At 43.9% G+C, this 13,023-nt stretch overlaps 1 protein-coding gene across 1 annotated transcript in view; it reads right to left on the bottom strand.

Moving 5' to 3' along the window:
• The window catches only part of LOC126455701 (ATP-binding cassette sub-family C member 4-like), a 285,023-nt gene that overhangs the window by 153,451 nt on the left and 118,549 nt on the right, over nucleotides 1-13,023 (bottom strand). Inside the window, exon 5 of the mRNA XM_050091469.1 lies at nucleotides 6,621-6,843. Coding sequence (XP_049947426.1) covers nucleotides 6,621-6,843 — 223 coding nt within the window. The remainder of the gene's footprint in view (nucleotides 1-6,620; nucleotides 6,844-13,023) is intronic.

Genomic DNA, 13,023 nt, shown 5'->3' with positions numbered 1-13,023 from the left:
GAAGGATTACGATAACAATAATGCATAAACATCCGTGGCAAATTTGTTTGAGAAAGTACCAGGGATACTGCTTTTATTTCATCTATTTTAGTATTTGAAGCATTTTAACACCTGGGCATACAAGAGAAAACACGTAGGCACTCTCAAAATGGGTACAGATTTTAGGAAGAGTAAAAACTGTGTGAATACTAAAACATAACGAGGGCGTTCGCATTTCACAGTTACTACAGTTGCATAAAAATACTACCAGCAGGGTACAGGTACTTCTGATTACGGAAGAATGTTGCTTGAGCAACATTATTTTGTCAAAACACCAGCTGCAGTTCCTGCACAGAACATTTCAACAGTTTGCAGAATGTGTACCGGCATAGTCGGTGATAGGTGTCGCGTAACATCTTATAGGGTTCCCCTGCACGTATGAGACCGACAATGCCAAATCTGAAAAAGGTGGAGGATCTCAGTCGCGCTTACTCGTCTTATACAGTAGGGTATCGTGGAAGATTGTGAACGAACGAAATTCGTGCATCTAGTTGATACGCCGTTCTGTTGGAAGTAAAATTTCTCTCTCCTGTAGAGTATGGGAATGACGAGTGATATAAACGTGTTTTTCACATAAAGACAAACTTGACTTTGTACCTTCGAAAAACAATGCTCCAGCTCGGAGCCTATGTGGTAGTTAAACATCGGTAGTCAGTTACCGTGTAATTGATTTCCATTTGCACAACGACATATAGTGTGTCTACAGACCAGTGCGCATAAATAGGACCAATTTATTTTCCTTTTCAGCCTTAACTGTATCTCTCCTTGTGCAAATTATACACGATACCGATAATTCTAACGGTAATGCTGTTCCGTAATCATGATACCTCTTATAAGTACCTTTTGGTATTCAATATTTTTAATGGTTTTACCAGTCGCGTGGAGGCCTGGCTAGTATCGTCTACTTAGGTAGTATTGTTCTCCAAATTAATTTGTTATTAATGCACACTGCCTGACAAAAAAAAGTGAAGCAGGCAGAAGCGGAGGAGAGCACGAAACGAGACTTCGCAGGTTGAGAGGTTATCTGAGGTTATTTCAGTGATTAGAAAATCGAATCAAATTTGTCAAGAATTTGGCATGAGACCACGTATCTGTCGGACGTTGTACCCCTTCCAGCCCGGATGCGTGCACTAATTCGTTTGGGGGTGGTGTCATAAACCCGTTGCATCTCCGAGGGCACGCTGGCCCACAACTGTTGTAACTGGTTCCTGATATCCCGGATAGTGGAAACGGTATTGGATTGACCCCCAAGCTGATCGCACACTTGTTCTGTTGGGGACAGATCCAACGATCTTGCTGGCCACAAGAGTACCTCAGTGTCAAGCAGACAGTTCACAGAAACACGTGCCATGTGTGGACGGGCGCTGTTCTGCCGAAAAATGGCACCACGATCCTGTTGCATGAGAGATAAGACGCGAAGACACAGGATGTCCGCGACGTACCGTTGAGTTGTCGCAGTTCCCTCAATCACTACCAGCTGTGACCTGAAGTCATACTCTATCCCGATGGCTTCCCACACCGTGACACCTGGAGTAGCACGGCTGTGTCTCTTCGAAACACTAGAAGAATGGGACCTCTCCCCAGATCGCCTCGATATTCGCCGAAGATGGTCATCCGGGGTAGTGATGGGCCACGATTTATCGCTGAACACAACGCGAAGCAGTTCGTCTTCTGTCCTTGCTTCCCGGTCACGGCAGCACTTCGAACTTCGCGGTCTGTATTGTGGTGGTAGCCATAGCCTACGCTGGGATGGTAATTCCCCAGCCCGTCTGCTGATAGTCCCCAGCCAATGGTGCGGGATGACACAGAATGTGCATGGAGAACACTAGTTGTTTTCAGAGCGCAGACGCAGGTGTGAAGACGTTACGATTTGATTGGTGCACAATATGGTAGTCCTAATCTGTAGTAGCCAGACGTGGTCGCCCGGAATCTTGATGAGAGTATGCCTTCCTTCACGTTCGCATGCAGTCTTAACGTCATGCCACTGTCACATCCAAATGGTCTACAAATGAGGATAATGCACGATTCGACCAGCCAGCCAAATGGACCTCCACAATGAGACCTCTTTCGAATTCTGCCAGTTGACGATAACGGTGTCTCGCATGAGTACGCAGCATCCGTGTCCTTCACAGTGATCACTCACCATCTGATGCCACCCCTTATATACTGTACCAAGCCTCGTAACAACACTAAACACGGAAAACGCTAATGCGCTCCGGTGGCCGATCTACCTGTCACAGAGAATTGCAACTCTACTCGCCTATGTTGTGTACGTGTACGAAGTTACATTGACATCCGACCATGTCTTCTGGACGCTTCACTTTTTATCAGGTGGTGTGCTACTAATGGAGCAGATGTGCTGAAGTGTAGTAGAGCAAGTACTATTGATAATTAATGTGTTGGGATGAAAAAGAAAGAAGATTTACAGCCGTCGGCGACGAGTTGATTAGAGACTGGGCATAAACTCTGATTAGGGGAAGATGAATCACGAAATCAGCCGTGTGATTTCCAAAGGAACCTTCCCGACATTTGTCTGAGGCGATTGAGAGGAAGCATGGATAGCCTAAATGTGGATGGCCCCTACGCGGATTAGAACACATTCCCGATGGTATGTCTTGACCACTGCGGCACTACTTCCAATCTATGCCAAGGAAATGATATCGAGCAAGATAAACTCCATCTAACACTACAGTAAGAGCAGCCGGGTGTTTCTTGCGTTCCCCATGAACTACAAAGGATGAAGACATATGATGATGTCATATAAGTGCCTAATGAGCCCACATTCTCCTCTCCACCTGCTGCTCCAGAAAGAAGGGTGAAGATAAATTAAGTCAGGGCAGAGGCACATAAAAAGTCGTCATTACAGCGCCCCATCCTTTTCTGGATATTTCCCCCCATAGACATGAAAGTTTGGTTTCTAGGAGCCTGTCACTGGTTACGCAGAGGAACCTAGCAAAGGGACGAGGCTTAGCTGACCGAGCACCAAAAAACAAATCAGTGGATGCTTGCCGAACAGCAACGTGACTAGGACGTGATAAGTACAGCACGGCGGGTTCATGGGTTTTTCCGAAGTGTCCGCGAAAGACTAAGCACATTATACGAACCACTCCAAAGAGCTGGTCATTTTTTCTTTTAAGAAAATGATCCATATCTTGCGTATTTACGTAAAATTAATAAGGTTAGGACATAAACGGACAACTGTGGATTGATAGTCACATAACAACATAATTTGTTGAATGTGAACGATGTATTCAATTTAGGCAGGAAGTGTACGTAAGAACTGATGGTGTATACAGCATAGTCCACAGCATATGCGGCAGCCGCTTGATGCTCTAACGAATAACAGAATTCGAACTTAACCGTTCATTTGAAGGACACATATATTACTGATGAAAAATTTTATTATGGAATAAATGTCCTGAGAAACAGTGCCTAATATACCCATTTAATTGGAAAGTCTTACGTAACAAATTTTCTTTTTAATTTGCGCATCAAACAACAGTAGTTTGTATGACGCATTGTTTCAACTATATTTGAACTGTTCAGTCATGAAAACTGTTACTATGGATTACTTCCCATATTTATCGGCTCTGAATTCAGATGCGCATTAATTAAAATCACGACACATTGCACCTGGCTATTTATGTTTGAAATTTTACACTTACGTAGTCGGCACTCGTTGTTCTAATTACTGTACCGTGTATTTCGGCTTGTGCAACTGCGAAGCGTTATTTAAGTTTGTGCTGACGCGACTTTGTTAATGGGCGTGTTTGTTTCTTTCATCTTAATTACTGAGTCTCAAGTGATAAAATGTTGGCGTTGCAACTACACTGCACTACAGAATTAAAAACTCACTTGTTCGAAACTCCGTAATTGTCTCCCACTCCGGCGCATAAGTTTGAAACTTTGGCTCAAAGGTGCTTTCAAACTTCCTCTGTGAAGATGCAAAAGCATGGCGCCCTGCGACATCGGCCTCGGGCTCGAAAACGCTTCACACAGCAAGGTCTCGACACATACGGAAAGAAGGCTACAGCTCAGAAGTTCATGTGACGTGTAAAAGTGGATTAATGGGAACTGGCACCAAATTTCACAGCAGTTCTGCTCAGCGCTACCGTTGATGTGTCACACGACAGGCAGGTCGTCACAGCCCCTCTTGCCCACACTTCACATCTTCTTTCGACGCCTCTACGATGTAGATCAGAACCGCGAGCTAAGTTTTGAAATCAAACAGTTTTCTTATGGCTGGCCAAGGAAAGCATTCCAAACACAACGCCGCTCAGAATCGAAATGAAAAGGCCTCAGGGGGTGCCACAAAGGGCGTCAATGAACCCACCCCTTCCCTAGGGACGTTGATTGCAACAAATTTCGTGGTGCGATGCGCAACGGGAAGACTTTCTTCTCAATCTGTGACACCGCTGGCACCGTCAGATTATTCAACTCTCCTCTGCAGACACTGTGGGGCTGCATCCCCAAGAAAGTTATCGCACCTCTTAGGAGTGCAGCGTGACCGCAATTTTCGCTCTCATGTACAGAAGCAGAAAAAGGATACATACTCTTTTTGAGTGCCACTGCTTCACGCCCTCCTGTGACATGATTATGGAGAGGTGCGAAACTAACACATCCGTGAATAGAATGCAGAGGGTCCCACTAACAACCACACAGTTCAGGAAAACCTTCAGTGGCACTCACACGCATTTACTAATAATTTTAAAATTGCACCTTGACGGAGGAAATCTGCAAAGTAGCCCGAGCGGCTTTCAGGTCACTAGGGATTACAGACTAGCAAGTTTTAACGACTGATGCAGTTGAAGAAATACCACTAACAGTAATGAGAAGATCAATACGTGACCTGTCGAACAATGCGGATAGTCAAAACTCTAAGAAAGATCAGAGACAAACGACTAATACAAGGCAATTTTTTGTGAGTGTAACTGGGGAAGAGGGGGCAGAGTGTAGTCCGCTTGTAGCAATATATTCTGCAATTACAATGAATAGTTATACCTTGTATTCCTTGAATAGTTAAATATTGCTGCGAAGTGTCGGAAGACCAGTTCCTCCATGAATACTAGGTCATAATTTGTACATAAACTATGTCATAAAAATTATTCGGACACTCCTATGCAATGTGGAATTGAGCACCAGATGTCACACGAGGCAGAAGCTACAGATATTGTTATTAGAGTAGCAATAACAGCAAGATGGATCATTCAGGAGAGCTCCTTGACTTCGAACATGGACCCGTCATGTGGTGTCACCTGAGTAACAAGTCCATCAGGGACGTTTCACCCCTTCCAAGAACTGCCCAAATGGTTCAAATGGGCTCTGAGCACTATGGGACTTAACTTCTGAGGTCATCAGTCGCCTAGAACTTAGAACTAATTAAACCTAACTAACCTAAGGATATCACACACATCTACGCCCGAGGCAAGATTCGAACCTGCGACCGTAGCGGTCGCTCGGTTCCATACTGAAGCGCCTAGAACCGCACGGCCACTCCGGCCGGCAGAGCTGCCTAAGTCGACTGTTGGTGATGTAATTATGAAGTGGAAGTGCGAAGAAACAACTTGAGCTAAACGGAGACCAGACAGACCGCAAGTGCTGACGGACAGTCCGTTAAACGTCCGGTCAGCAATCCAGCTAGCATAATGATCGCGCGTAGGTACTGTAGTTAAAAAGAATTGTGTGCAGTGGTGAAGCAGCTCCCCATAAGCCACACGTATCTGCAATCACTGCCAAGAGGTGCTTAAGGTGTTGCAAAGAGCGACACCACTGGAGAACCAGATGATTGAAAACGAGTGATTTGGTGTGATTAATCACGCTTTACCCCGTGGCATTCCAATAGAAGGATTTGAGTTTGACGAATGCCTGGAGAAGGTTATGTGCCATCATGTGCATAGATGTGAGCCCCTGACTGCGGAAAGATGTGAAAAAATTTTACGGCATTGTGTACTGCATACGGTGGAGGAACCGTTCGGAGACGACGATTGTATGAGCTTGATAATACTTCATGTTATACAGCAGAATCAGTGAGGCAATGGTTTGTGGATAATAACATGCCTGAAATAGACTGACTTGTCCACATTTCCGACATGAACCCAGTGGGACATCTTTGGGATGAGTTAGAACGTCGACTTCGCTTCATATCCCAGGGTCGAATTTCACTATTTTCTGTGGTTTTTGCTCTCACCACATCTGTAGTTTCGGCAGACACCTCACTGAAAGTGCCCGCAGCAGAGTTCAAGCAATCATGAACGCGAAGGATGAACAAACTCCATCTTAGTGTCCAATATTAGGAATCCGGATTAGATCAGATAGAGTTACATAATCCTGATATTTACTTTTAAGGGCTTAGGTTGTGGGTTGTTACCATAGATTATTCTAGCTGTATCGAAGGTATAACGATTGTATGAATCCATGCTGTAGTATTTGCCACTATTACACTGTAGTAGTAGTGTGTTAAACAACCTGCGTTAAATGTTGAGGCTGAAGATTTAATTTATAGCAATACCAAAGAAATAAATAAATGGATACACAATGCAAGTTCAAAAATTCTTATTAGATCTTGAAATTCTCCTGCTTACCTTGCGTAGGTACCACGATGAACACGATTGCTATCCCGACAAAAGCAGCAGCACCGATCTCGACGTAGATGAAGTAGGCGCAAATGAGGCCGGTGATGGGGGCAACCCACATGGTGTGCATGAAGACGGACAGCAGGTCGAACCTACTGACGTCGTTGGACAGCAGGTTGACCACTTGGCCAGCCGCTGTCTCTCCCATAGCGGTGCGGCTCAGGCGCAGCGACTGAAACACACATGTCCCAACTGAACCTACCGATACTCGGCGTTGGCTTTGAACTGTAAGGTAATAGCGTTGTGATATGTGACGTCATACACATGCAGACAGAAAGCGAACAGAACACTAACTATACATGTTTTGCGTCTATATTAATTTTTGGAATATACGTTGTGGTGACAGACTGATATTTAGCTCTAAGTTGGGGCGAAAGTTGACAGTTGGGCTATGATTTTCCAAATATTTCACATATGTGGAAACTCCTAATTTATTCGACAAAACATACAGACATGTCGAAATCTGGGAAATAAGCAGCTATGCTGGATGTCAAGAGGATGATTGTCGGTGCTGCCGATTTTGTCAATGGAGAAGGGTAATGTATGGCTGCGGGTACATACTTTTCAATCTACTTAAGACTGACTGCGTTTCCTGTTATCATGTTTCATCTTACACGACGTTCCATGAGATATTAGAACAACTGTCAGGTGCATGTAGGTACTAAAATTGCAAACAACTTTTGTACTAAAATAAAAAAATACTAAAAAGGAAACATTTCCCTGATGTTATTGTTGGAGAACCTTAGGAAATGGTTTATTTTTTAATACCAGTGTCAGGTTCTGTCAAGCACCAATGAATTCAGTTAATGTTGACAATATGATTCCTTTCGGTGTTTGAGAAGCATGCTTAGCTCGGAGTAGACAGGAAACAGTGGCAATCAACGCTCCGTGAGACCATAATTAATGAAGTGAGGATACTCGTTTAGCAAAAATATGCTTGTTTGTCCGTAATTCTAATCTGCATATTTGTTGTTAATACAGTATTAATTTTAGTGAACTGGAATTGTATGCTGAGTGGGAATGGTGTCCCAGGAGCAATGGTCAGTATTCAGGGATATCACTAGAACAATCATTTGAAACAAAATACCTCATATGGGCATATACCTTGTTCCGAATGGTTTTCGAGATAGGACACATTTAATGTACATTTCTTTTTCGGCGGACATATGTGTCTTTTTGGCGCGCACGTATGTGTCTTACCCACCCAATCTCTTCGACGTTTTATTCTAGCCCAACCTACCCCGTTGCAATCAGCGTCTTTGCTCAGTATGCTTTTCTGCCATTTAAACAGCCCACTGAATGCGCTGTTGTCCGTGGTGTGTTGTGTGTGAAGTAGTGGGAGAGTCTGGGAGCGTATCAGTGCCAAGTGGACAGAATGGTCATAAGGAGAACATCCAGCAACATTATCAATTAATGCCAAGCCGAATAACTACTTGCATAAGGACCAGAGGTGGACCAACACGTAATTGACTTACTCAATTTGTGAAGCTCTTTCTCTTGAATAAATCATCCAATTATGAAATGTAATGATTAGTTCGTCTGTACATGTACATCATAATTACGGATTTCCACCCTATTCGGGTAATTACTTCATGGTGTGTCTCTTTTTTTGTCTTAGATTGTATTACTGCAGTAAAAGCTTTCCTGAATTCTAACCTCTCAACTCGCAGGGTCACCGAGACTTTTTTCATAGCAACACTCTCGTGTCCCACATCTGGCGAAGTCACTATGCGCAAAGACTGATTGACTGGGTTCAAGGCGCTCGACGTTGGCGGTATTAACGCATAAACATTTATTTCCTTAACTGTAGACATGTGCCTAAGAGCCAGTAGTGATCGGACACGCTGCGACACGGCGGCAAGAGCATTTCTTTCATCACAGTGAGCGGCACTCGATGACATCCGTGCCGGTCGGAGTGGCCGAGCGGTTCTAGTCGCTTCAGTCTAGAACCACGCGACCGATACGGTAACAGGTGCGAATCCTGCCTCGGGCATGGATGTGTGTGATGTCCTTAGGTTGGTTAGTTTTAAGTAGTTCTAAGTTCTAGGGGACTGATGACCTCAGATGTTAAGTTCCATAGTGCTCAGAGCCATTTGAACCACTTGAACCATTTTCGATGACATCCGTATTCTGTTTACTCCTTCAGATAAATACATCTCTGGATGATGTAATTTCTGCCATTTTTCGATAGTACACCATGTACTATAGGCCTACAAAGCCACAATTAATGTTGAACGCAACTTAGAGAGTGTCTTATTTTTGCAGATAATCGGTAGATGGGATTCATACTGTTCTTAATCGAAGGTGTGAGTCATTATTTCGGAGGATTAAGACACAAGAGTACGGTAGGAGGACAATCGTCTATTATTTTCATTCATTCAGTCCTTGTACTACGTTCGGCAGCCTTCAGGGAGAAGAGAGTGTGCTGGTCGAAAATATTGCGGATATCACACGAATTGAAGCATTAGAATGTAGAGTAATTTTCAGTTTTTGGACAATCTGAGCAAAAATTCAGTTCAAATATTACGAAAGTATTCAGCATGGACTGTATCTCATCTCTAGCTAAGGCTTTAGGTGGAGTGAGGTTCGGGTTGGGGGTTGGGCAGACGTGAGGCTCAAATTAACATTTATTTTATTTTACAACAGAATAGAAATGCTCTTTCACCAAAACAAAATACTTCTATAGCCCGTAAAGATCCTTAAGTTCGGCTCCACGAAATTAATAAAAAAATGTAAACTACCGAAGCTAAAAGATAAACGCTTTTGCATGCTGAACATCAAGTTTTTTTTATATTTATTTTGTGCATCCAGACACGTTTCGCCCTGGTTACAAGGCAGCTTCAGTGGGTGACCTGAAATAGGACACATTTTTTTCGTTTTCACTTACACGTTATCATTTGCTCTTATATGTTACAGATTTAAAACAGTTCGTTGAGGTTGCAGCAGTAAAACATAAAATGGTAAAACAATTTTCAGTCTACATATTGGCTACTACTACTACTACCGTCGTCAGATAGCTACCACAGCACTCTACATACAAGTGTCTAACAAATTACCTACGCATATATCTTAACAAAATCTTTACAGTAATACGAACAACTGATTATTCACATAGAATAAGTAACAAGATGAATTCTATGCAGTCACGCTCACGACGTAGTTGGAACAAAACACTTTGGTACTGAAACACACTCACAGCATGCAGTTAACAAGTAGAACTGCCCTCGATTACACCGCACACACCCGCACTACTGTGTGACACCACTAAAGAACAACAGCTTGTTGTACAACTACCGACTTCCGAGCAGATTTGGTGGCTACCAGTCAAACCCAGTGTACTACTCGCACGCCGTACAGTGCATTGTATCAACCATTAAACCACCAGCGTGAGCTCATCAGCTCCTAAAAACAGTCGGGGTACTGCTCCTCTCGACATTCAGAAGCCCCTTTCTCAGCCAACACTGAGATCGCTGTCTATCCGGTTCTACAGGTTCGACACCCCGTGCAGACCCGGGGTCCACAGGAAATACGGGCTGCATAACTAACTTGTGACGTCAATGAAAATAAAATCCTTAACTTTGACATAAATTATAACGAGAGCGAGCGTATTTAAACGTGCAGCCACCAAGCATTAAACTGGGCTGAAATAACAACTCGCTCCTCGCTGGAGACAGTTGCTGCAACTCGTAAGACCTGCAGTGTCACGTGCTGTGACGCAAGCGTCGGGGCCCCTGTATCTCGTTATTTCGTTGGCCCCGGCGCAGCCCGTACTGAGGTCCGGCTGACCAGTTCTCGAGGCCCTCGCCCCTGGCTCTGCCCGGCACGCTCGTTCGTCTCTGTTGAGCGACTGACCTCTCCAACACGTTCGGGCTCAGCCCGCCGGTCCGGACACTTCGCCAGACGCCCCAATCCGGTCCACGGCGACGCACCGCAGCCTTGTCCGCCGCTACCAAGAAGCATGAGGGACTTACAAGTAGATATCCTCAGAGTGGCAAAACAGCTGATTGTATACCCGTTAGGTTCCTCTCAGAGTATGCTGATACAATAGCTCCATATGTAGTAATCATATACAACCGTTCGCTCGACGAAAGACCTGTACCTAAAGACTGGAAAACTGCACAAGTCACATCAATACCCGAGAAAGGAAATAAGAGTAACCCGCTGAATTACTGACCCGTATCGCTAACGTTGATTTGCTTTAGGATCTTGGAACAATGCTGTGTTGGAACATTGTCAGTTATCTCGAAGGAAACGATTTACTGACAAACAGCCCACACGTATTCAGAAAGTACAGCTCTTGTGAAACACAACTAGCTCTTTATTCTCACGAAGTAATGAGTGCTGTTGACAGAACATGTCAACTTCTAATAATTTCCGGGTATGCAGCCGGATCCCGTCGACATTCTGCCACGATATTTCGGCCCAGAGACGTCCGGCCATCATCAGGTGAGTACACAACTACTGAAGAGCCCAGGTGCAGTCGCGGTATTTATGCCGAATCTCGCGCATGTGAAATGTACTGGCATCCTACAGCGCATGCGTCAGGTGTTGACATGCGCAGCATAGCCGAGTTGTACGTGCTGCCCTCGGTGGTGGAAATAAAGGTTCATCTAGTCATTGAGTATCGAATGACACTGTCGATTCCGCTGTGATTGTATAATTTTAATAACAGGATTCCAATTTTTATCCAGCTGAAAGCGGTTGTCACGATTTATAAGATTATTGGCAAGACGTATTTCCACTGATTCCTTGATTACGGAATCCCAAAAACCGGAAACCGGGGATAAAATACACCCGTCTGCGGCAACCGTCAAAATCGGCAGTAGCAGAGCACTGTATTTCTTTGGGACATTCAATGGAATACAATGTAACAAAAATTTTATCCCCGGTTTCCGGTTTTTGGGATTCCGTAATCAAGGAATCAGTGGAAATACGTCTTGCCAATAATCTTATAAATCGTGACAACGGCTTTCAGCTGGATAAAAATTGGAATCCTGTTATTAAAATTATACAATCACAGCGGAATCGACAGTGTCATTCGATACTCAATGACTAGATGAACCTTTATTTCCACCACCGAGGGCAGCACGTACAACTCGGCTATGCTGCGCATGTCAACACCTGACGCATGCGCTGTAGGATGCCAGTACATTTCACATGCGCGAGATTCGGCATAAATACCGCGATTGCACCTGGGCTCTTCAGTAGTTGTGTACTCACCTGATAATGGCCGGACGTCTCTGGGCCGAAATATCGTGGCAGAATGTCGACGGGATCCGGCTGCATACCCGGAAATTATTGGAAGAAGAAATACGCCGGGAAAATTTCAGAAGTCAGAACATGTCAAATTGATTCCATATTTTCAAATTTCCAGAAGGCTTTTGACACCGTTCCTCACAGGCGACTTCTATCGCGAAATACAGGAGAGAGTGTCACTCAAATGATACAGGATTTGGGACTGGCATCATTAAAACAAAGGTGTTTCTTGTTGCGGTTGAATCTTCTCACGAAATTCCAATCATCAACTTTCTCTTCCGAATGCGGAAATATTTTGTTGACAGCGACCTACATACGGAGAAATGATCTCCATGATAAAATAAGGGAAATCAGATCCCGTACGGAAAGATATAGGTGTGTGTTCGTTCTTCCCACGCGCTATACGAGATTGGAATAATAGAGAATTGTGAAGGTGGTTCGATGAACATTCTGTCAGGCACTTAAATGAGATTCGAAGAATATCGATGTAGACGTAGAATCAAATTGCGTGCCTATGACTGGATTCGTGATTTCCTGTCAGAAAGATCACAGTTCATAATAAGTGATGGAAAGTAATTTAGTAAAACAGAAGTAATATCTGACATTTCTCAAGGAAGTTGCTGATCTACATACACGATTTTTGGAGACAATATGAATACCATTCTTAGATTCTTTGCAGATGACACTGACATTTACCATGTTGTAAAGTCATCAGTGATGAAAACAAACTGCAAAACGATTTAGACAAGATTTCTACATGGTGCGAAAAGAGGCAGTTGACTCTAAATGTCACGCGGGATTAGCCGAGCTGTCCAAGGCGCTACAGTCATGGACTGTGCGGCTGGTTCCGGCGGAGGTTCGAGTCCTCCATCGGGCATGGGTGTGTGTGTTTGTCCTTAGGATAATTTAGGTTAAGTAATGTGTAAGCTTAGGGACTGATGACCTTAGCAGTTAAGTCCCATAAGATTTCACACACATTTGAACATTTGACTCTAAATAATGAAACGCGTGAAGTTATCCACATGAGTACCAAAAGAAATCCGCTAAATTCCGGTTACACGATAAATCACACAAATCTAATGCCTATAAATTCAAC

Source organism: Schistocerca serialis, chromosome 2, assembly GCF_023864345.2.
Source record: "Schistocerca serialis cubense isolate TAMUIC-IGC-003099 chromosome 2, iqSchSeri2.2, whole genome shotgun sequence".
Lineage (NCBI taxonomy): Eukaryota > Metazoa > Arthropoda > Insecta > Orthoptera > Acrididae > Schistocerca > Schistocerca serialis.
This window is presented reverse-complemented; position numbering and strand designations above follow the sequence as displayed.